This window comes from Capricornis sumatraensis, chromosome 16 (assembly GCF_032405125.1).
Source record: "Capricornis sumatraensis isolate serow.1 chromosome 16, serow.2, whole genome shotgun sequence".
NCBI classification, from domain to species: Eukaryota; Metazoa; Chordata; class Mammalia; order Artiodactyla; family Bovidae; genus Capricornis; species Capricornis sumatraensis.
This window is the reverse complement of record NC_091084.1, coordinates 81,723,338-81,749,107: the sequence shown is the minus strand read 5'-3', so window position 1 is coordinate 81,749,107 and position 25,770 is coordinate 81,723,338. Positions and strand designations below refer to the sequence as shown.

Here is a 25,770-nt window from a genome sequence, read left to right as displayed (position 1 = left end):
GCACACAGCCTGATACACTGTAAGGACTTAGGTTGGAGAGAGAATGAATGGAGATGAATTACTGATCCAATTTCAGCACTTTATGTGGCTTGTTTATTGGTCTTACTGAAAATTTATATAACTTTTAAATGTAGAAGTAGTCTTTCCTTTTCTTTCCTGATAGAGAGGGGAGAGGAAGCTTATTGTAAATATGTGTGCATGTAGTTTTTGTCATTCAGCTTGGATTCAGAAAGATAGTATATTAGTTAAGTTCCCAGTAGCTGATTGTATATTTAATTTCAATACCCATGCTTTTTATTTCTCCACATTACTTGTGAATAACTCTCTAAATAAATTGGTCATTCACGAATAGGCCAATATAACGAATAACATATTTTGTGCCCCAGCTGGGGTAGAGCGACTATATATCAAATATTAAGAGAATATTTCTCAGTGATCCAAATGACATGACTTTAAATTCAAAATGACATGACTTCAAATACCAGCTCTGCTACTAGCTAGATTTATGGACTTCTCTGTGTAACTCCTTGTGAGCAAGCTTCAGCTTCCCCATATGTGAAATGGGGATAGATCATACGTCACAGGGTCGGGTGATAAATCACTGCAGGTATAGTGCACGTGTACATTTCCGGTGCCTTGAAAATTGAAAGTGCTCAGTAGTTTCTAACTATCATCGTTTAATTCATTATTTAAGTTTGTGCATCTGCTTATATAGTATTGATGATACATATGAGAGATGCATCTTAAATTAAGATGAAGCAAATTATTACAAGTAACACAGTGATCAGTGGTGCTCCATAACTTATAACAGAAAGGCAGTGTCTACAGAGGAGTTTTTGAAGACTTCATGGAAACTTTGACACTCATGTTATTCTTTGAAGAGCAAATTTGAATTGTACTAAGGGCACCTGGGCTACCCTGGTGGCTCAGAGGTTAAAGTGTCTGCCTGGAATGCGGGAGACCTGGGTTCGATCCCTGGGTTGGGAAGATCCCCTGGAGAAGGAAATGGCAACCCACTCCAGTATTCTTGCCTGGAGAGTCCCATGGATAGAGGAGCCTGGTAGGCTACAGTCCATGGGGTCACAAACAGTTGGACACGACTTCACTTTCACTTTCACAAGGGCACAGAGTATCTTGTTCAATTTTTAATTGTGTCCTGAACACCCAATACGTGGTGATCAATCCCCAAAAAAATCTTTCAAAGAGATTGCTAAAAAGCCAATACGTGATTTAAAGACCTTTTATAATTCTACCTTATCAGCGGTGGTTTAGTTGCTTAGTCATGTCAATGCGACCTCGCGGACAGAAGAGCCTGACAGGCTACAGCCATGGGATTCTCCAGGCAAGAACACTGGAGTGGGTTGCCATTTCCTTCTCCAGGGGATCTTCCCGACCCAGGGATCGAACTTGAGGCTCGTGCATTGTAGGCAGATTGTTTACCAACTGAGCTACGAGGGAAGCTTTGCATATAATAATAGGCAAATTTGCAGCTATGTTTCAGGGTCTGCAGAGGTGAAAAAACCCCGATACAAGTGTCTCCCTGCAAAGGTCAGGGTCCCTGGTGTTTGCCCACCTCCACATGCTGCTCAGCTCTCAGGCAGGGTTCTCCTTCAGCGCCAAGAGGATCTGGCCTGCAGGGGTAACTTCGGAGGAGCTGTCCCTAACGCCCTTGTCAACCGCGTCCCTCTAGTCCCGAGGTCAGCTCTGGACTCTTGCTGCTTCGACAGGAAGCCACCGTCCTTCTCCAAAGCCCGGCGGGAACGTTCCAGGAGCCGCCTGGACTGCCGGGCTTCCTCTCTCCGGTCGCGTTTTGGAGCCGCTGGACGGCCACACGGCTCTGGCCGAGGTCCCGAACCAGCTCGGAAGGGACATCAAGGAGTGTCTACAGCCCTTCCTCGGGCGGCAGGGTGAAGCTGGATACAGGCCTTCCATCAGCGGCCTGGCCACGTTCTTCCACTCCGACCCTGCCCCACGGTCTGTTTCATCTCTGTCCAAGGACTCCTGGGTGATCCAAGCTGTCCCTCCATCTGAACTGTGTGTCCCCCACTGGTTCCAAGCTGATGCCACAAACTTGGCATCGGCGGGAAGACACAGGAAGCAATCACCGCCACCCGCTCGGGCGCCGTCCTCCGCCAGGACCGGGGTGACGGGGTCCCGGGAGCTCAATGGCCAGGACGCCAGGACCCTTGCTCCTTCCCTCCGCGAGGCAGGAGGCCGCCGAGACCCGCTGTTCCCGGCGCTTGTTGCTGCGCCGCCGACGCTGCTTTAGAGCCCGGATCTCGCCGGGTTCCGGAGCTGCAGGGCCGCTTCTTGTGAACACGAGACTGTTTGCAGCTACTTTTTTCTCCCCTTTAGCAAAGTGCTGACTTAAGACACTCCTTCAGTTTGTTGAGAAGAAAGATGGTAAAGAAATAAAATGAAATGCTTTCAGCACGTTTCAGCCCCCCTCGCTAGATTTAGGGGCAAATGATACGAGTATTGATTAGTGTAAGTGAGAACCAGGAAGGTGCCTCCCCTGGATAACGCTGCCTCCCACGGCCCTCCTACTACCCAGCATGAGTAAACAGGGAGTGGGGACCTGCGTTTTCCTTCAAGACCTCCACCCTTCCCTCCACCCTCTAACCTCATGGCCCAGCTGTCACCCTCTACCTGGAGACCTGAGGACTGATCTCATTTTCTCTCTTTGGGCGTGTCACTCACCATGAAGGCGACGAATCTCAGGTCAGCCCTCAAGGGCTGTTGAATAAAGTCCCCATCTCTTCATACCCCTGTTTCTAAGCCCCACAGCCACTCCTGCCCAACTCCTGAAATCATTCTACTCTTCCTTCTGGGATTGACAGCCGGTCATCAGCATAGCCAGAAACTCTCCTCTGGAAGTTCCCTTAACCTACTGTCCAGCTGACATCTGTGTCCTGGGACAGGGCTTCCCTAGAGACCACTCAGTGGTGACATTCTCTCTCCCCTTTCTTGTTAGTGCTGTATGCGCCATGGTCTGACTTTACAACATTGTCATACTCTGATTTTTCCCCCAAACTTCTTCATTTAGTTTTTAGTGGCCTTTTCTAGTTTTGTGGGTTTAATATGATAGTTTTAGGAACAGTTCAACAGTTAGTCGCTTGGTTGTGTCCGACTCTGTGACCCCATGGTCTACAGAGTCCATGGATTTCTCCAGGCCAGAATACTGGAGGGGGTAGCCTTTCCCTTCTCCAGGGGATCTTCCCAATCCAGGGATCGAACCCAGGTCTCCCAAATTGCAGGTGGATTCTTTACCAGCTGAGCCACAAGGGAAGATTGGAGTGGGTAGCCTATCCCTTCTCCAGTGAATCTTCCTAGTGCAGGAATCAAACCAGGGTCTCCTGTATTGCAGGCAGATTCTTTACCAGCTATTAGGGAAGCACTTAATATAATATGTGAAGTTTAAACCCTAGCCAATTGCTAAAATATTTCAAATTAGTAAAATCTGATTCAGCGGGTCCAATTGTTTACGCAACACTTCTAAACCAAAAGGAATCTCAAATTCACCATGACAGATCTGAAATCATCTTTCTTGTTCTTTCAAGAACATTGGTTTCTTCCTCACCATTCCCTCTGTTGCTATACAGAAAATGGAGTCATCGTTGCTTCCCCTTTTTCTAATGTCTTACATTCAATACATCATGAAATCCAGCCAACTCTATTTTGAAATATATCTAGAACTGGGTACTTTTTCATTTTCTCTTTCACTACCTGCCTGCTCCAAGCCATCAGCTTCTGTTACATAGATTATGAGATAAATGCAAAGAAACATGAAATTGGTGAAATCATAGTGTACTAGACCTCATTCTCACATGTATGTTTTTCTTAACCTTGCCTACATTTTGAGTCCTTAGAAAGATTCTGTCTCTACCTTCTAATAGTAAGAATGTCTTCATTGATTGTATTCTGTTAAGTGCCAGGCAATATTGTTATATCCATTTTACAGATGGATAAAATGAGGCTAAGACACCCTAGTTAATGCATAATGTCATTCAGAAAAAAATGAATTCTTACTTGGTATGGCTGTAATGTCCTATATCCAAGTAGACAAGGAATACTGTATGAAAAATTGGAAGAAGACATAAATGGAATATGACGGTGGAAGAAATTTGGGGCAGAAGCAAATGGGATGCAGGACATTGGATTTTCTAGTTATCTGGAATTCCTCTAATCCAATTCTCAAATCAGTGCAGAGACCAATAACTTTGTCCTAACCTTAATGTATAAAATTCTGCAGTGCCAGTTTGTATTATCTCTCCAGTTTGACAATGAGTTCAAGGGACAATGGATGGACAAATGATATCAAGTAATACCCAAAGCCAGTCGTCTAGTACCGGGTGGAGCAGGACTGTGCATCCAGATATCTCTATTCTGAACTCACGCTTTTAACTTTACTCTCTACATGTCTTTATTCCTTGTACAGGATTTACTACAGTATCCCACTGCATGAAATGACATAATCTATGTATCCCATTATCTTTTGAGAAAATGAAAGCCTAGAATACAATATTCTAAACTGTGATTTAGTAGAGTATAAAACTGCTCGATACAATAGCAGTAATTGAAATGACATGAAGTAATTTACAGGGACCTATATTATTTCATGAATAGCCTGTCAGTGTTTAAAAATCTGAATTGTGATGCTAACACATCTAATTTAATAACAAATCCTGTGATTTTCCAGAAGTCGCCTTTTGTCTATAAACTTTAATTTTGGTAATTTAAATAAAAGAATAGATAATTAAGATAGAAGATAGGGTTGTATTATCTCCAAAATCCTTTAAGCCAGAACACTCTATTTTCCACCAATATTTAAAAATCGCAGTTTGTTGTTACACCCATGTGAAATTCAAATAATTCTGATACAAGGTATTTACTGGACATGATGATAGCTCTAACTATGCTGCTAACAAGCTCCTCTTTTCTCACTGCTATAGGCCGTTCACATACTGCACAAATGACCCCCACGGAGAACAGCACAGTCGTGACTGAGTTTGCTCTTGCCGGGATAACTGATGACCCACAACTGCAGATCCCGCTCTTTCTGGTGTTCGCGCTCATCTACCTCCTCACCCTGGTTGGGAACCTGGGGGTGATCACGCTGATCCTGCTGGACTCTCGTCTCCACACTCCCATGTACGTCTTCCTCAGCCACCTCTCCCTGGTGGACTTTGCTTACTCCACAGCCGTCACTCCCAAAGTGATGGCTGGCTTCCTCACGGGAGACAAGGCCATTTCCTACAAAGCTTGTGCTGCTCAGTTTTTCTTCTTTGCAGTCTTTCTCATTACGGAAAGTTTTCTCTTGGCCTCAATGGCCTATGACCGTCACGCAGCGGTGTGCAAGCCACTCCATTACACCAACATCATGACAGCAAGAGTGTGTGCCTGGATGGTTGTAAGCGCCTATGTTCTTAGTTTTCTGGAGGCCTCTGTGCACACTTGGAACATATTCAGTCTCTCTTTCTGCAGATCCGGGGTGATTGATCACTTTTTCTGTGATGCTACTCCTGTCCTGGCTCTCTCATGCTCAGACAGCAGCAGAAGTGAGATGGTGTTTTTCATTTTGGCAGGCTTTAATATCATCTCTTCTGTCCTAATCATCTTGATCTCTTACCTGTTTATCTTTGTCACCATTCTGAGGGTGCGCTCATCTGAAGGACATCAGAAGGCCTTTTCCACCTGTGCTTCCCACCTCACTGCTGTCTCCATCTTTTATGGGACAGCTTCTTTCATGTACTTTCAGCCTGGTTCCCGCCATTCCATGAGCACAGACAAAATGGCGTCTGTGTTCTATGCCATAGTCATTCCCATGGTGAATCCACTGATCTATAGTCTGAGGAACAAAGAGGTCAAGAGAGCGTTAAAAAAGGCTGTGGGGAAAGCAAAGTCCTCTCTAAAATTCAAATTTTAATGAAATAGAAATGCATTTCGTATGTACCAAGCTAGGGAAAATATTGACTTGCTACACCATCAGTTTTATAAAATTATTGATGTACTTTCTCAATTCCTTTATTAAGTGTATGATGCAAATGGCTTACAAATATGATATCTCAAGAAAAATAGTTTAGGCAGTATCAACCTTGAACTCAGACATCATATATAAAATTTCTCTTTATTTTTATTAGATAATTTCATTATTTCACACGATCAGCTCCACTGTCATTTCATTCAATGTATATCAAGTAAATGCCCAAAGAAACGTCATTTATGGAAACCTCATGTGAATCACACGTTCATGAATGGACAAAAAATGAGTTCAGTATAAATGAGATTAGGCTATTAGAATATATTTGTAATATATATTACATAATTTAATAAAGGGCTTCCCTGGTGGCTCAGACAATGATTTTGGTGTCTCAAAATGCATTATTAAATATAAACTTGGTGCCAAATATCCTGGCTATAGTTTTATTGCTTAATGTTTTGTTTTCTTTTTTTTTTCTTGTTTCAATGATAATAAGCATAATTATATGGTCATCTTTAATTTTCTCAATTTTCGTATTTATCAGCTCATTATCCAGAATGTACATTTTCATATAACAATTTGAGGGCTTCCTCGGTAGCTCAGATGGAAAAGAATCTGCCTGCAATGCAGGAGACCTGGGTTTGACCCCTGGGTCAGGAAAATCCCCTGGAGAAGGAAGCGGCTACCCAGTCCAGTTTCTTGCTGGAGAATCCCATGCACAGAGGAGGCTGGTGAGGCACAGTCTATGGAGTTGCAAAGGGTCGGACGTGACTGAAGGGCTAACACTTTCACCTTCATGAAAATTTTGATTAAAAAATTAGACCAGAGTATAAGACAAGAGAAATAATTAATATAGGCATATTTTATTTATGGAAATAAAAATAACATTTGATTTTAAAATAAGACAACTCTGTCATCAGGTATTCAGCCTAGGACACATTTTGTTTCCCTTCCTTCCTGCTTATAGCCTACTTAGAGACTGGCATTTAAGCTCAAAGTAGAAGTTGGCCTGATTGGTCCTTGTCAATCTCTATGAATAACCTAGCCTATGTCTCAGTTTTTAGATGTCAGAACACTACAAATCATTCTGTGCTATGACAACAAGATATCTTTTAAAGAAATCTAAAGATTTAACATCATGATCAGATAAGATTTATTTATTTCACATGAATTGTTCACCATCCAGAAATCAATGTGGTAAGCCACATTAGCAAAAGAAAAGATAAAAATCACATGATAATCTCATGGATGCAAATGTCATGGGTATTTTGAAAGTAATTGCATTAAATATGTGGATTTCTTTGGGTAATATAGCAATGTCAAAAAAACATTTGACAAAATTCATTGTCCATTCATGATATAAAATTATCATTAAAGTGGGTATACAGGGAACATATCTCAATGTGCAAAGGCCATTTTATGGCAAACTCACACCAACATAATACTCAACAGCAAAAATCTGAAAGCCTTCCAGGTTAATGTAATATGTGGCCTTACAGGCCTCGTATTAGTCCAGTTTTTCTAAAGAGCGGACAGGACTCATCTTCCTGGTGTCAGACCCCCAAGGCTGGGGTACCTAACATGCAGCTCCAACCACTTACTCTCCAGGGAGGATCTTTGCCCTGTAATCCCCACTTCTGTGGCCCTTTCCAGGGGCACAGGTCCCAACCTGTTTGTGTCTCTTCCCTTCCAACCTGATTTTAAACTGGAGAATACTTGCTTTGGGCTTCTCCAGCGGCTCAGCTGGTAAAGAACACACTTGCCAATGCAGGAGACACAGAGACTCAGGTTCAACCCCTGGATCCGAGGATCCCCTGGAGAAGGAAATGGCAACCCACTCCAGTACTCTTGCCTGGAGAATCCCATGACAGAGGAGCCAGGAGGGCTACAACCCACGGGGTCACAGAGAGCCGCACATGACTGAGCTTGCCCGCTGCCACACTTGCTTTGCACTGTGGTCTGAGCTTCTGCTGTACAGTGAGGTGAATCAGCTACACATACACTTAATCCCCTCCTTTTTGGATTTCGTTCCCATTTACAGATGTAATTTTGTTTGTGATGGCAGGTGAATTCCACACTCTTTTACCCTGACATCTTGATTTCTTCTCTCAAATTAGTGGGAAAAAATGTTTCCAGTCTGCCAGAGTCCAGCTCCAGCAGCCAGGGAGTCAACCTGAAGAGATGGACGGTGTCGGCGATGATGATGTATCCTCTGACTCATAGTACGCGACTACATATTTATTTCAAGCTTCAAGTTCTCTTTTATACTTTGACAAAAGCATTAGGTCAGAGGTTTGACGTTTTTAGTTTCCCCCACCCAGGTTTACTGTATTTAACTTGTGATTACATTGTAACTCATGCTATATTCCTCAGTTTATTTCTTATCTTTCTAAATCCTGTTTGCCCCTAGCATCTTAACATCATTATCTCCTAAAAAGGCTTCTCAGTTTTCAGTTCAGTTCAGTCGCTCAGTCGTGTCCGACTCTTTGCAACCCCATGAATCGCAGCACGCCAGGCCTCCCTGTCCATCACCAGCTCCTGGAGTTCACTCAGACTCATGTCCATCGAGTCTGAATGCCATCCAGCCATCTCATCCTCTATGTCCCCTTCTCCTCCTGCCCCCAATCCCTCCCAGCATCAGAGTCTTTTCCAATGAGTCAATTCTTCACATGAGGTGGCCAAAGTACTGGAGTTTCAGCTTTAGCATCTTTCCTTCCAAAGAAATCCCAGGGTTGATCTCCTTCAGAATGGACTGGTTGGCTTCTAGCTATTCTTAATTAATCCTAAACCCTAAACTCAGCAAACTTCTTTTGCCATAAACATTCCCCTCACAAACAGGTCTCAGATAATAATCCTTTCCATGGCCTCAAGCTCCAGCCTATGGGCTCATCCTGGGATATTCTTTGTAAAGATCCTTGAATAAATGTCAATGGTTATTTTATAGATTATTTTCTGGGCACAACTGCAGAAGGCTTTGTGCTTTCTCATGCTTCTCTCAAGCACCTGAACATTCTTTCCATCCAACTCAACCGAAGAAAGAAAAGAATAAGTCAGAATCACAAGGCCTAACTCCTTCATCCTGGGGCTGTGCCTGCAAGATGAGGAGATGAGGCCGTGCCTCCATTTCATCAGTAATGCCTAACAAGGCTCCCGACACCAGCGTGAAACTAATTGTGATTCCTTCTGGCAGAACAATGTTTGAGCTATGCTTGTGCGTGTGCTAAGTTGCTGCAGTTGTGTCCGAATCTGTAACCTTATGGACTGTAGCCTACAAGGCTCCTCTGTCCATGGGATTTCCCAGGCAAGAGTACTGGAGAGGGTTGCCATACCCTTATCCAGGGGATCTTCCCAACAGGGATGGAACTAATGTTTCTTTCATCTGCATTGGCAGGCAGATTTTCTGCCACTAATGCCACCTGGGAAAGGCTATATATATATCAGTTTGGTGTATATAAAATTTATACAATGTTATATAACAATAATATTTCAATGAAGGTGAAAATAATAAAAGCAAGCATCATTATTTAGAAGAAACTTAACAAGCTCATCAGAGATCAGAATAGGATATAATTTTCCCATTATACTTTGCATTTGAATGGGAATATATGGAATTATTTCTCACTGCTTGTTTGGTTGCTGTATATTTTCAGTTTAGTTCAGTTCAGTCAATCGTGTCCAGCTCTGTGACTCCGTGGCTTGCAGTAAGCCAGTCCTCCCTGCCCATCTGTTTATTTTAGTTATATATTTTAGTCTCCATTAAAAACAGATTGATAAAATTCTAATTGTACTAACTTTTTGGACTGTGGCAGAGATCATATACATGCTTGCTATAAAAGTTTTCTTCCTACACATAAAGAAATTTCCTTGGAAATGTGATAGGAGTGTACAATTATTATCCACCATACATTTTTATGACACTGTCTCATTTCATTTTCAGAAACCTTTAGAGTCACTTGTAGAAGATGTCAGTATTACTAAGTGTAAGAATGAGAAGGTGTGGTCTCTCTTTACTACTTAGAAATGAATTACTTGGAAAACCACTTGACCTTTATATGACTGTAAGGATACTGAGAAATACAGTTTCATCTAAAGGTATGAAATAAGCATAAAAGGGAAGCAGATTCTTATTGGGTTGGAATAAAGCTGGAATACTTGCTATTTACTAAATTTTACTCCAATCAGGCTTAGATTTCCAAATTCAAGGGACACAATAGACACAGAAAGATATTTACTTTCCAATGGGAAAGAAAAAGAATCCCACAGGATTTACGGAAGTAATGTCTGAGGCTTTGTGGTTCGATGCCCCAGCTGTGTTTTCCTTCCTGCTCTGACATCCACATCAGCAGCTTCCAAGAGTGTTGTTCAGTTGTGTCCAACTCTGCAACCCCATGGACTGTACAGTCCATTAATTCTCCAGGTCAGAATACTGGAATGGGTAGACTTTCCCTTCTCCAGCGGGTCTTCCCAAACCAGGGATCGAACCCAGGTCTCCTGCACTACAGGTGGATTCTTTTCCAGTTGACCCACCCACCAGGGACACCCTCCAAGATTGTTAACAGCCTCTTTTTCTTTATTTTTGAGAACAGATGGGTATGCTGGAGGAGAAATAGCAACTCAAACACCCACGACTTTCCTTAGTTAGTTCCCTAAGGACTTGGTCTCCACAGGCAAGGTTGTAATTAAAATATTCAGCACATGAGGCCTGGACCTGTGGATGGATCAAAGGAGAACTTGTTCCTGAGAGCTTCATGTCAGAGTAATCCCCTTCAAGATATTTGTCGTCAGACCCTTAAGTTCCCACTGTGTGTGTGCGTTATGACTGAGTGTAAGTTGCTCAGTCATATCCAACTCTTTGGCACCCCAGGGACTATAGCCCGCCAAGACCCTCTGTCCATGGAATTCTCCAGGCAAGAATATTGGAGTTGACTCCCATTTCCTTCTCCAGGGGAACTTCCCGACCCAGAGGTCGAACCCAGGTCTCCTGCATTGCAGGTGGACGCTTTACCTTCTGAGCTACTATGGAAACCACTTCAGTCCCAGTTGGAATTTATTCAGTCTCACTAGAGTGAGATTACCCTTCCTTCAAGGTAAGGGGCAGCGGCAGTGCTTTGCTGGAGCAGCCGTGAAGAGATACCCCATGCCCAAGGTAAGAGAAACCCAAGTAAGATGGTAGTGTTGCAAGAGGGCATCAGAGGGCAGACACACTGAAACCATACTCACAGAAAACTAGTCAATCTAATCACACTAGGACCACAGCCTTGTCTAACTCAATGAAACCAAGCCATGCCTGCGGGGCAACCCAAGAGGGGCGGGTCATGGTGGAGAGGTCTGATAGACTGTGGTCCACTGGAGAAGGAAATGGCAAACCACTTCTGTATTCTTGCCTTGAGAGCCCCATGAACAGTATGAAAAGGCAAAATGATAGGATACTGAAAGAGGAACTCCCCAGGTCAGTAGGCGTCCAACACGCTACTGGAGATCAGTGGAAAAATAACTTCAGAAAGAATGAAGGGATGGAGCCAAAGGAAAAACAACACCCAGCTGTGGATGTGACTGGTGATAGAAGCAAAGTTCGATGCTGTAAAGAGCAATATTGCATAGGAACCTGGAATGTCAGGTCCATGAATCAAAGCAAATTGGAAGTGGTCAAACAAGAGATGGCAAGAGTGAACATCGACATTCTAGGAATCAGCGAACTAAAATGGACTGGAATGGGTGAATTTAACTCAGATGACCATTATATCTACTACTGCAGGCAGGAATCCCTCAGAAGAAATGGAGTAGCCATCATGGTCAACAAAAGAGCCTGAAATGCAGTACTTGGATGCAATCTCAAAAACGACAGAATGATCTTTGTTCATTCCCAAGGCAAACCATTCAATATCACAGTAATCCAAGTCTATGCCCCAACCAGTAACGCTGAAGAAGCTGAAGTTGAACGGTTCTATGAAGACTTACAAGACCTTTTAGAACTAACACCCCCAAAAGATGTCCTTTTCATTATAGGGGACTGGAACGCAAAAGTAGGAAGTCAAGAAACACCTGGAGTAACAGGCAAATTTGGCCTTGGAATGCAGAATGAAGCAGGGCATAGACTAATAGAGTTTTGCCAAGAAAATGCACTGGTCATAGCAAACACCCTCTTCCAATAACACGAGAAGACTCTACACATGGACATCACCAGATGGTCAACACCAAAATCAGATTGATTATATTCTTTGCAGCCAAAGATGGAGAAGCTCTATACAGTCAACAAAGACAAGACCAGGAGCTGACTGTGGCTCAGATCATGAACTCCTTATTACCAAATTCAGACTGAAATTGAAGAAAGTAGGGAAAACCGCTAGACCATTCAGGTATGACCTAAATCAAATCCCTTATGATTATACAGTGGAAATGAGAAATAGATTTAAGGGCCTAGATCTGATAGATAGAGTGCCTGATGAACTATGGAATGAGGTTCGTGACATTGTACAGGAGACAGGGATTAAGACCATCCCCATGGAAAAGAAATGCAAAAAAGCAAAATGGCTGTCTGAGGAGGCCTTACAAATAGCTGAGAAAAGAGAGGTGAAAAACAAAGGAGAAAAGGAATGATATAAGCATCTGAATGCAGAGTTCCAAAGAATAGCAAGAAGAGATAAGAAAGCCTTCTTCAGCGATCAATGCAAAGAAACAGAGGAAAAGAACAGAATGGGAGAGACTAGAGATCTCTTCAAGAAAATTAGAGATACCAAGGGAACATTTCATGCAAAGATGGGCTCGATAAAGGACAGAAATGGTCTGGACCTAACAGAAGCAGAAGATACTAAGAAGAGGTGGGAAGAATACACAGAAGAACTATACAAAAAAGATCTTCACGACCCAGATAATCACGATGGTGTGCTCACTCATCTAGAGCCAGACATCCTGAAATGTGAAGTCAAGTGAGCCTTACAAAGCATCACTGCGAACAAAGCTAGTGGAGGTGATGGAATTCCTATTGAGCCATTTAAAATCCTGAAAGATAATGCTGTGAAAGTGCTGCACTCAGTATGCCAGCAAATTGGAAAACTCAGCAGTGGCCACAGGACTGGAAAATGTCAGTTTTCATTCCAATCCCAAAAAAAGGCAATGCCAGAGAATACTCAAACAATTGCATTCATCTCACATGCTAGTAAAGTAATGCTCAAAATTCTCCAAGCCAGGCTTCAGCAATATGTGAACTGTGAACTTCCTGATGTTCAAGCTGGTTTAGAAAAGGCAGAGGAACCAGAGATCAAATTGCCAACACCTGCTGGGTCATCAAAAAAGCAAGAGAGTTCCAGAAGAACATCTATTTCTGCTTTACTGACTATGCCGAAGCCTTTAACTGTATGGGTCACAATAAACTGTGGAAAATTCTGAAAGAGATGAGAATACCAGACCACCTGACCTGCCTCTTGAGAAATCTGTATGCAGGTCAGGAAGCAACAGTTAGAACTGGACATGGAACAACAGACTGGTTCCAAATAGGAAAAGGAGTACGTCTAGGCTGTACACTGTCACCCTGCTTATTTATCTTATATGCAGAGTACATCATGAGAAACGGTGGACTGGAAGAAACACAAGCTGGAATCAAGATTGCCGGGAGAAATATCAATAACCTCAGATATGCAGATGACACCACCCTTATGGCAGAAAGTGAAGAGGAACTCAAAAGCCTCTTGATGAAAGTGAAAGAGGAGAGTGAAAAAGTTGGCTTAAAGCTCAACATTCAGAAAACGAAGATCATGGCATCCAGTCCCATCATTTCATGGGAAATAGATGGGGAAACAGTGGAAATAGTGTCAGACTTTATTTTTTTGGGCTCCAAAATCACTGCAGATGGTGACTGCAGCCATGAAATTAAAAGACGCTTACTCCTTGGAAGAAAAGTTATGACCAACCTAGATAGTAGATTCAAAAGCAGAGAGATTACTTTGCCGACTAAGGTCCGTCTAGTCAAGGCTATGGTTTTTCCTGTGGTCATGTATGAATGTGAGAGTTGGACTGTGAAGAGGGCTGAGCGCCGAAGAATTGATGCTTTTGAACTGTGGTATTGGAGAAGACTCTTGAGAGTCCCTTGGACTGCAAGGAGATCCAACCAGTCCATTCTGAAGGAGATCAACTCTGGGATTTCTTTGGAAGGAATGATGCTGAAGCTGAAACTCCAGTACTTTGGCCACCTCATGCGAAGAGTTGACTCATTGGAAAAGACTCTGATGCTGGGAGGGATTGGGGGCAGGAGGAGAAGGGGACGACAGAGGATGTAATGGCTGGATGGCATCACTGACTCGATGGACGTGAGTCTGAGTGAACTCCGGGAGTTGGTGATGGACAGGGAGGCCTGGTGTGCTGCAATTCATGGGGTCGCAAAGAGTCGGACACGACTGAGCGACTGAACTGAACTGAACTGATAGTGAGATTAACCTGGTGCTCTGGGGACCTTGTTCACTTGATTTTATTTTATCACAAGCGGGTCTCAGTGCAGGAGGCCTTTTCCTTCACTTGACATTGCTGCAATCCGTTAGTCAGAATGACCTTGAATAGCACTCTCTGATAACAAGATGAATTTTTTATGTGGACTGAGGGATTTACTAAGCATTTCATATCCTCCTTTCTATTTCATCTGCAAAGCACTCTATGATACATCAGGAGTGGGAATCACTAATTTCATTAAAAAATACAGAAATTGAGGCTAAGGGTAGTGAAGGATCTCACTTTTGCTCCCCTCTGAAATGAGAAATCTAGAAGTGAGGACTTTTGAGGTTTAATGTGTAGGGCCAAGGAATCCACTTATGTCCAAGTGGTGTATTCAAATTAATTAGATAATTCAGAAGGTATAAACTTGTGGTTATAAAGTAAACAAATTGTGGGCCATATAACGTACAGCATACAGACTATAGTTCATTTTCCTTTATTGCATATTTGAAAGTTTTTAAGTGAGCAGATCTTAAAAATCCTCATCACAAGGGGAAAAATTGTAACTATGTATCAGAATGGATATTACCTAGACTTATTATTATGATGATCACTTTGCAGTACATACAAATATCAAATCATTATACTATACATCTGAAACTGATATAGTATGTGAATATTCCCTCTGTTTAAAAGAGGTAGTTTAGGACCATGCAGAGGGGAAGCCATAACCTGCCTCTCCTATTAAGCTTTCATCCGACCTCATTTGTAGGGTTGTTGGTTGTTCTGTTGCTGTGACTTGAGTAAAAAAAATTAGTAGAAAAGGAATTGGGATTGCGTCTTGGAGTAGCTCTAGAAAACATTGACCATTGTTTTCCATATTTAAGCCATCATGTAGTTTTTTTAACAGTTATGAAAGAAGTGTTTTATATTATCACATGTTTGATGCCTAAATTATAAGATATTCATTTCAATATATTTCAGTTTAAAAGGGAAATTGTTGGACTTTGACTAGAGGGTTGAAACCTTCCTCTTGTTTTCTATTTGACACACCAGTTTTTAATTTCTTTTTTTCCTTTCCTTTGGATTAGAGTTATCTCAGACTAAGTACTTAATTTTTCTTTTTTGGTTACCTATTATTGCAACTTTCATCCTTCACTTATTAAGTTGAACGTTAATATTTATTTTTTGTCATGATGAAAGAACTATATAGCAGTTTAATTCTGATTGATTCCCACCCCTTTTTGATCTTATTGTCAAATATTTTAACTTTACATACAATTCAAACTTCAGGAGATTTTTAAACAATATTTAAAACACAATATACTTATTTGTGTTATTGACATAGTTTTTCCAGTAATATTTCTAATTTTCTCTATTTTTCATTTTGTAACTTTTTCCTAGAAGAACCTCCTTTAGTTTTTCTGTCAGGATGGATCTACAGGCAATTGGATCATTCCACTCAACCCTGAACTGGTTGCTTATGTTGAGAAACCTGCATTCAGTCTCACTGAAGCTCTTACCAAAATAACAGTTAGTTTTCTTCTCTGGCTGCTTTTCATATTTACTTTTTGACTTTCATTAGATGAAATATCATGATGAATCTGAGGAACGTGGGAGAATTTTGAATGACATTGCTACATGTATTCTCAAACTTGTGCTATATAACTTTACAAGAGTTCCTTTAAAAGTAGGTCCAGAATTAAATAAAGCTGGGAAAACATTGGATTTGTTAAACCTAAACTTAATTTCAAAATCATCTGTAAGTAAATTCCTATGAAAGTGTTACACAGTATATTACAAATATTTGAAAAAATATTGCCATATTGAAGAAACAGATTTCCCATGGGTCACTTTTTGAGACAAGCAGTCTTATTGTGATCCCCTTCTACCGTATATCAGTTGTTCTGTAGTGTCTATGAACACCCTTCCTCGGAAAAGATCAGAAAGTTTGAATGTCATACATAGGATTTTATAGCCTGATTTCTCACATGTGCCTGCTGTGTGTTCTTTGGAAGTTACTGAACTTCTCAAATGTGTCTCTTTTTTTCTTATTTTTAAAAGATGATAATAATAATGTCTATATGGGGATTTTTGTGAGTACTGTATTAGATTTAGCCTGACATATAATATATGCTCAGCAGCCATATATATGTCAGGCAAATAACATATAATCTACATTATATATATATATATATACACACACACACATGCACACATATATATATACACACACATGGAAGTTAAAGTTAAAGTGTCAGTTACTCAGTTGTGTCTGACTCTGTGACCCCATGGACTATACAGTCCATTAATTCTCCAGGCCAAAATACTGGAGTGGGTAGCCTTTCCCTTCTTCAGGGGATCTTCCCAACCCAGGGATCGAATCCAGGTCTCCTGCATTGCAGGCGGATTCTTTACCAGCTGAGCCACAAGGGAGCCCACATAATATATATATGCACACACATATTGTTGTAGCCATGCGTTCCGGGTAACAAACTCACTCAGGAGGACAATGCAGATAGTGGACTGCAGTTTATTACACCAGCAGGCCCAAGGCAGAGTCTCCTCTTAGCCAAGGACCCCAACCAATTTTAGTGAAAATCTTATATACCCTGAGTGTATAAGCTTCCCCGAAACTAGTCTGAGCAAAGGAAAAAGAAAGATGCAATCAAAGTTAACCCGTGATATATATGTCTTAAGCCTAGATAGTTAACACTGGACAGTTATCAATAGGCCTGTGGTCATACCCAAATAAGCGTAATAGAATGTATGATTCTATTCGGTTTCACAGATAATTAGTGTATTCTTTTAGGCAATGGATAGCCCTGGGGCTCTTCCTTCTGGGAGCCTGGTTTTCCAGTTGGCTTGTCGTTTCCATAAAGCATATACTCTAAGTCCACAGCCCGGCCCAAGATGGAGTCCTGCTTTCAGGATGCAGCCTGTTCTGTTTCCTCCTTCAACATATATACGTTATACTATTGTTAGGCAGGTAGAACAGGGAAAGGAGTCCAAAATGGCGGTGGCCACAGACAAGGAAGGGAAAAGCCCGCGAAAATGAGACAAAAGAAAGTCCGAGGACCGGAGTGAGGACCTCAGGTAAAACAAACAACACTCCTGGCTGGCCCAGTTCACACAGGACAGGCCCAGGGAGAGAGAAACATAAATAGAAGAGCCGGAGCCAGCTCTCTCTCTCTCCCGCGTGCTGGGGCGCTCTGCTCCTCGTATCTTTAGATCAATGTGCCCTCACGCCTCAAAGATGGATTTTCCTGCTGTCTTCTAAATAAAATAGAGCTGTAACACTGAGTTGTCTAAGAGCTATAACACGGTCCATTTGAGACCTGAGAGCTATAACACGGTCTATCCAAGACCTGAGAGCTGTGACTCACCGAGGGGGCTTTAATGTCCGTCACTCCAAATCTTTGTTGTGAAGAGACAAAGAATCGAGGAACACACACTCGCGTGACACTATTAATGAGGACAACACTGCAATCATTCTAAATGCTAATAACAACTGACATGTAATTTTCTGACCATAATTATCACTTTTTATTTGTAGCATAATAATTTGTATGCATGTTTTATATTCCAATTTAAAGCATAAGCTCCTAGGTTTTCTGGGGAAAAGGGGGTTTAATATGTTGTGTGTTCTTAAGCTTCTGCTGCTGCTGTTGCTAACTTGCTTCAGTCGTGTCCGACTCTGTGTGACTCCAGAGACAGCAGCCCACCAGGTTCCCCTGTCCCTGGGATTCTCCAGGCAAGAACATTGGAGCGGATTGCCATTTCCTTCTCCAATGTATGAAAGAGAAAAGTGAAAGTGAAGTCGCTCAGTAGTATCTGACTCTTCGCGACCCCATGGACTGTAGCCCACCAGGCTCCTCCGTCCATGGGATTTTCCAGGCAAGAGTACTGGAGCGGGTTGCCATTGCCTCCTCTGTGTTCTTAAAGGCAAGTTAATAAAAGGATAACAATAAGCAATAATATTTTTGAGTGATTATCACTTTAGGCACTGTAATAAGATTATATATAAAGTTGCCTTCCAAGGATATCACGGTACAGTGATGCAGGCAGTGGCGCCATGCCTATGTCACACAGATGTTTAGGGTTTCATAGCACAAAATGGGGAGTTTGGTATTTAGATCTAGATACGTCTGCCTGCACTTCATATGCTCACATCTCTCACACTATATAGATGTTGCCCAACCACAGACTTGGAAGAAAGATTCTAATACATTTCTAGCAGCTGTTTCTTCCAGGATGAGAACAATAAACAACAGACAGTCTAAGTCTAACAGTCTAACAATAAACAACAGTAGTCAAGATGGTCTCAATACTCCGGTGTATGAGAGTTCCATTTAGTCATGCCTCCGTGAGTTCCATTTTAGTCATGCCTCCGTAGTGTAGACATGAATTACTCAAGTTGTTACCTAGTCTAAGCTTGCGCTACTAGATGCATGAATTGGAGAGAATGAATCACAGGCCAATAAATCAGAGGCAGTTGGGTGACTGAGAAGTTACAGACTAATGTCTCAAAATATCCATTTTATGGGGTCTGGATGCCAGGTTCTTTTGTGGATCAGGAAACAAAGTAAAAAGTCCATTAATCTTGCAAGTATATCCAAGGGTGGCAAGCCTCAGGCAGGGGATGTGTTAATTTTTTCCTTCCTGACATCTCCAGATGGACAAAGTTCTGAACAAAGCCTCTTTAGATCAACTGTTAGGCAGTTGATCTTTAGATCAACAGAGGGGCAGGATTCTCTGAGGCGGCCATTATGTATGATTTTAAAGACAAAAACAACTAAAAGCAAGTCAGAGAAACAGAATCAGAGCTGATTTTTCCATGCAATGCAATATCTCAAGGAAAATTCTAGGAATTACTGCGCTGAGGCTTTTAAAACTGATAGGCTGTAAGAAACAGATTTTAGGTATGATGGATTCTCCTTGAGAAATAGATTATGTCTTGGCACACAATGATGCATGTTTCCAAATTAGTGGGAATAAAATGTACACCAGCCTGAACCTAATCGTCAGTCCCAGTGGTTTTTTCTTTATGCAGGATAAGATTTGAGTTATACTAACCAGTACTTTGGCCACCTCATGCGAAGAGTTGACTCATTGGAAAAGACTCTGATGCTGGGAGGGATTGGGGGCAGGAGGAGAAGGGGACGACAGAGGATGAGATGGCTGGATGGCATCACTGACTCAATGGACGTGAGTCTGAGTGAACTCCGGGAGGTGGTGATGGACAGGGAGGCCTGGCGTGCTGCGCTTCATGGGGTTGCAAAGAGTCAGACATGACTGAGCGACTGAACTGAACTGAACCACTTGTCCACACTGGTCCTGTGGTCCACGCCAATCATTCCTCCTGATGATTTTCGTCTTTGGGATGGGCATCTTTGTTTGCTTGTGTTTGTTCATGAGTTTTTTTCTGGAAAGGACACTGAAAACAAACTTCCAGGAACCAGTCTTGCCAACTGTGTTGTAGTCCCTCTGGCTTCTTTAGATTCTGCCAACTTCTTTGACAACTTGAAGACACCATAGCTTTTCACTTTGTTTGGGCAATCCTTCCCATGCTGTGGAGAAGGAAATGGCAACCCACTCCAGAATTCTTGCCTGGAGAACTGCATGGACAGAGGAGCCTGGCGGGCTACAGTCCATGGGGTTGCAAAGAGTCAGACACGACTGAGCAACTATCACTCACGCTTACTACATTACCTTTATCCATCCTTCATGTATTGGCTGAGGTGTTGATTCTCTGAGAAAACCTTCTGCCTGTCATTGAAAGTATGTTTTTATGGGGCTTCCCTATAGTAGTCAGTGGTTAAAAATCTAACTTGCAATTGCCTTGCAATTTAGGCAACAGATTCGATCCCTGGTCCAGGAAGTAAGATCCCACATGCAGAGGAGCAACTGAGCCGTCTTGACACAACGAAAGATCCCTCCTCGTACAACGAAGATCCCACTGGCCAACTAAGATCCGACACAGTCAAATAAATGAAGATTTTCAAAAGCAGATTTTCATTATTCATTCTCATGTGGGCACCTTGTTCTAATTATAGTTGTATATCCTTATTTGTGAGTTTGCTTAATGCTTGTCTTCTCCTATTAACCTGAGCATGTGAGACTATGAACATGGTTGTTTTGCATGGATATACATCCATGATCAGGACTATGCCTAAACTCATCTGGGACCAATACACAATTGAATGAATGAATGAATAATTTTTGTCAATGGTGCAAATGTTTGAGAATTAAGGCATGCAATTCTGTCTGAAATCCATTTGGCTTAATAACAGACTTCTGTCGCTGTTACTCCATGTTTATGCCAATATTCGGCCCTAGAAGTAATGGTGTGACTTGATTTTAGCATCACCAAAGAGAATTAATAAAAGCTATGTTAATACACTCACCATCTCCCTCGGCAAGCAGAACTAGATTCCCATGCACACATTCATCACATTTTGTCCAGTAGTCTGAGATAAGGACCTATGTTGCTCTCATGGGAGATTTGTCCCCTGAGAGTTCCATGGGTGTATGGCCCTCTTTCAGTTCCCAAGCACATTTGGCTTTATGTGCAAAAGACCAAGTGCCAGAGTTCCTTGACCATTCATTCACTCAACTGGTTGTCAGTGGTGTCTATTACCTTCTACGGTATCTCCCTGGAGTGAGATCTCCCCAAACTGGGGGCCTGCAGTAATGTCCAGAGCAAATACCTGCAAGTACTCATGACTGATCATGATGATCACCGTTCTCAGGACACCACACGGATCCTCTCCTGTTCTCATGCCAGCAGTAGTCTTTCAGTGAGGATGTTGTTTGGGGCCGCCTTTCTAATATCTCCCTTTTATAGATGAACATATAGTGACTTAAAGCAATGAAGTGACTTATCTGAAGGGACAGATCAGCAACTCTTACCGTACAGTCATGTTACCTACTTCTGTGGCACTGCTTTTTTTTTCTCATTCTCTCTTGGCTCTGAAGAACTTTTCCTCTTTGATCAAAGACTAAGAAGAACATCTCAACTGAATGCTTCTCATCGTTAATGAATTGAATTTCTGATTTGAGTCTCATATATATAATCAATGAATTTGCTTATTCATTGTTCAGGGAGCCAGGTAAGCCTCTGATCAAATCTACAATCTGTTTAAATTCTCAGGGCCAGAGGTAACCAGGAAAATATATCAAGGTACCCATTTCCCTCTTGATTTATTCATAACTGAATACTGAATGTTTTGAATGTCACTATATGTTTGTGATATTTAATAACAGACTGAGTCACAAATACCATGGAAATTCTTAAGCAGGATAAATATTTATCTTGTAAAAAATAAATAAATAAAAGGAACAAGAGGTTCCTGAGTCCCTGCTTTGCCACACATGAGCTTGTAGACCTTGGACAAGTTGTTAACCCTTTCTCAATTTTAGCTTCCTGTTTTGGAATATGGTAATGTTAGCTATGCTGGCTAATCCCAAATTCTTTGAGAATATCAAATTGGATCTCAATTTGAAATTTTATTATAATTTGGAGAATACATTAATGAAAAAGAGAAGGAATAGAGAGAATAAGATAAGGGGCACCCAGGCTAAGCGACCAACTATAACAATGCACTGAAAGAAGAGGTGTAAAAATCACACCAGAATGAAGAATTTATGGGAATGAGGGAGCCACGACTTTAGTTTTTATTCTGAATATTTGCTGGTATTAGGCACCTAGATTGATGAACTATTATATCCATTGGCTAGTGAACTATAGCATAAATAAATGAGACCATGGTACCATCCCACTGGCTTGAAGGACAAAAGCAATGCCCTCTGCTTGGGAATAAAGAATAGGAATATCTGAAATAATCAACATTTTATGTTTCTCTTGGTCTTCTATACTTTCTGACCAGGGAATATGTTTTTTATATCATTCTCAATTCAGTTCAGTTCAGTTCAGTCACTCAGTCGTGTCCGACTCTTTGTGACCCCATGAATCACAGCACACCAGGCCTCCCTGTCCATCACCAACTCCCGGAGTTCACTCAAACTTACGTCCATCGAGTCCGTGATGCCATCCAGCCATCTCATCCTCTGTCGTCCCCTTCTCCTCCTGCCCCCAATCCCTCCCAGCATCAGAGTCTTTTCCAATGAGTCAACTCTTCGCATGAGGTGGCCAAAGTACTGGAGCTTCAGCTTTAGCATCATTCCTTCCAAAGAACACCCAGGACTGATCTCCTTCAAAATGGACTGGTTGGATCTCCTTGCAGTCCAAGGGACTCTCAAGAGTCTTCTCCAATACCACAGTTCAAAAGCATCAATTCTTTGGTGCTCAGCTTTCTTCACAGTCCAACTCTCACATCCATGCATGACCACAGGAAAAACCAGAGTCTTGACTAGACGGACCTTTGTTGGCAAAATAATGTCTCTGCTTTTGAATATGCTATCTAGGTTGGTCATAACTTTCCTTCCAAGGAGCAAGTGTCTTTTAATTTCATGGCTGCAGTCACCATCTGCAGTGATTTTGGGCCCCCCAAAATAAAGTCTGACACTGTTTTCACTGTTTCCCCATCTATTTCCCATGAAGTGATGGGACCAGCTGCCACGATCTTTGTTTTCTGAATGCTGGACCTCATGTATTGCATGGACTTGGTAGCTGGAGAAAGAATGAATGTTCGATGAATTACTGAACAAATTCTAGCATTTTATGTGGCTTATTAATTAGTGTTACTCAAAACTTATGTAACTTTCAAATGTATGTAGAAGTATTCTTTCCTTTCCTTTTCTTTCCTGATAGAAGGAAAAGGAATTTGATTGTAAACATGTGGATATAGTCCTTGTCACTCAACTGGGATTCAGAAAAATAGTATATTAGCTAAATTCCCAACAGCTAATTATATACTTGATTCCAAAAGTCCATGCTCTTTATTTCTCCACATGACTTGTGAATAACACACTCAATAAGTTAGTCATTCATGAATCAGCTCAGTTCAGTGCAGTCGCTCAGTCATGTCTGACTCTTTACAGCCCCATGGACTGCAGCACACCAGGCTTCCCTGTCCATCATCAACTCCTGGAGCCTACACAAACTCATGTCCATCGAGTCGGTGATGCCATCCAACCATCTCATCCTTTGTCATCCCCTTCTCCTCCTGCCCTCAATCTTTCCCAGCATCAGGGTCTTTTCTAATGTCAGCTTTTCCCATCAGTTTGCCAAAGTATTGGAGCTTCAGCTTCAGCATCCGTCCTTCCAATGTACACCCAGGACTGATTTCCTTTTGGATGGACTGGTTGGATCTCCTTGTAGTCCGAGGGACTCTCAAGAGTCTTCTTCAGCACCACAGTTCAAAAGCACCAGTTCTTCGGGGCTCAGCTTTCTTTATTCATTCACAAACAGGCCAATGTAATAAACAACATTTCTGTGCCCAGGGCTGGGGTAAGAGATTACATATAAAATATGAGGAAAATATTTCTTAGTGTTCAAAATCTCAAGCTTTGACTCAAAATGACATTACTTCAAATAACAGCTCCGCTATTAGATAGTTTAATGGACTTCATTGTGTAACTCCTTGCCAGCAAGCTTCAGTTTCCCCCTATGTTAAATGGGAATAATATCTCACATGGTTGGGTGATAAATCAATGGAGGTTTAGCATGCATGAGGCTCCCTGAAAATAGAAAGGCCTCAGTAGTTTCTAGCTACCATAGATTAGTTCATTATTTAAGTTTGTACATCTGCTTATATAATATTGAAGTCCTATATGGGAGATACAGTTTAAATTAAGACAAAACAAATTATTATAAGTAACAAAGTGACCAGTGGTACGTCTTCCTCAGCCACCTCTCCCTGATGGACTTTGGTTACTCCACAGCCGTCACTCCCAAAGTGATGGCTGGCTTCCTCACGGGAGACAAGGCCATTTCCTACAAAGCTTGTGCTGCTCAGTTTTTCTTCTTTGCAGTCTTTCTTGCTGTGAAAGTTTTTCTCTTGGCCTTAATGGCCTATGACCGTCACGCAGCAGTGTGCAAGCCACTCCATTACACCAACATCATGACAGCAAGAGTGTGTGCCTGGATGGTCGTGGGGTCCTATGTTCTTAGTTTTCTGGAGGCCTCTGTGCACACTTGGAACACATTCAGTCTCTCTTTCTGCAGATCCGGGGTGATTGATCACTTTTTCTGTGATGCTACTCCTGTCCTGGCTCTCTCATGCTCAGACAGCAACAGAAGTGAGATGGTGTTTTTCATTTTGGCAGGCTTTAATATCATCTCTTCTTCCTAATCATCTTGATCTCTTACCTGTTTATCTTTGTCACCATTCTGAGGATGCGCTCATCTGAAGGACATCAGAAGGTCTTTTCAACCTGTGCTTCCCACCTCACCACCATCTCCGTCTTCTATGGAACAGGCTCCTTCATGTACCTACAGCCCAGCTCCCGCCACTCCATGAACACAGAGAAAACTGTGTCTGTGTTCTACGCCATAGTCATCCCCATGCTAAATCCCTTTAGACAATAGAACAAAGAGTCTAAGGAACAAAGAGATCAAGAGGGCCTTAAAACAGGCTGTGGGGAAAGCAATGTCTTCTATAACATTCATATCTTAATTATATAGATACAACAATAAGGTGGTTTCATAAAGGTCAGATCAAGCTATGGGAAGTGTAGGCCAATATTATGCAAATTTTTGATGTACTCTCTCGAGTTTTTTACTAAGTCTATGACACAAATGGCTTAAAAATATGATATCTCAGGAATAATAGCTTAGGAACATCAACCTTGAACCTAGAAGTCTTAGTGCCTGGTTTCTTCTTAGCTGCATTTCGTTATTTCTCATGATCATCCCCAGTCTCACTTTATTCAATGCATATTTAAATACATGCCCAAAGAAACATCATTTGTGCAATCCAATGTAACTCACACATCCTCGAGTGACAGAAAAATGAGTTCAAAGATGAATGGGATTAGTTTATTTTCGTAGTATAATTTAAAGCAGTGATTATGATATCTGATAATTCATTCTTAAATGTAAACTTGGTTTCAAATAGTCTGGGTATAGATTTCTTGCTTAACTTTTGTTTGTTTCTGTTCTTGTTTCAGTGATAATGAACATCATTATATGGTCATCTTTAATTAGCTCAATTTTTGTCTTTATCAACTCATTATGCAGAAGTTGCATCTTCATATGACAATTTTAAAATATCAGACCAGAGTAAGAGAAATAAGAATAATGGCATATTTTAATTCACTGAAAAAAATAGCACTTAATTTTAAAGTAAGGCTTCAGTCTATCTTCGGATGATCAACCCTGTACTCCGTTAATGCTCCCTCCTTCATGTAGGCATCCAGGCCACCAAATTATAGACCGGCATTTGGGCTCAAATTAGAGGTTGACC

The 25,770-nt window shown here is 41.7% G+C and overlaps 1 protein-coding gene and 2 pseudogenes across 1 annotated transcript; 2 read left to right on the top strand and 1 right to left on the bottom strand.

Moving 5' to 3' along the window:
- Positions 1 to 1,497: 1,497 nt before the first annotated feature.
- LOC138092308 (DNA fragmentation factor subunit alpha pseudogene) lies at positions 1,498 to 2,989 on the bottom strand (annotated as a pseudogene).
- A 1,983-nt stretch (positions 2,990 to 4,972) lies between these two features.
- On the top strand, positions 4,973 to 5,926 carry LOC138092630 (olfactory receptor 5B12-like). Its single transcript, XM_068988690.1, has one exon. The coding sequence runs from the start codon at positions 4,973 to 4,975 to the stop codon at positions 5,924 to 5,926; it is 954 nt and encodes a 317-aa protein (XP_068844791.1).
- A 15,197-nt stretch (positions 5,927 to 21,123) lies between these two features.
- Positions 21,124 to 24,893, top strand: LOC138092307 (olfactory receptor 5B12-like; annotated as a pseudogene).
- The last annotated feature ends 877 nt before the right edge of the window (positions 24,894 to 25,770 follow it).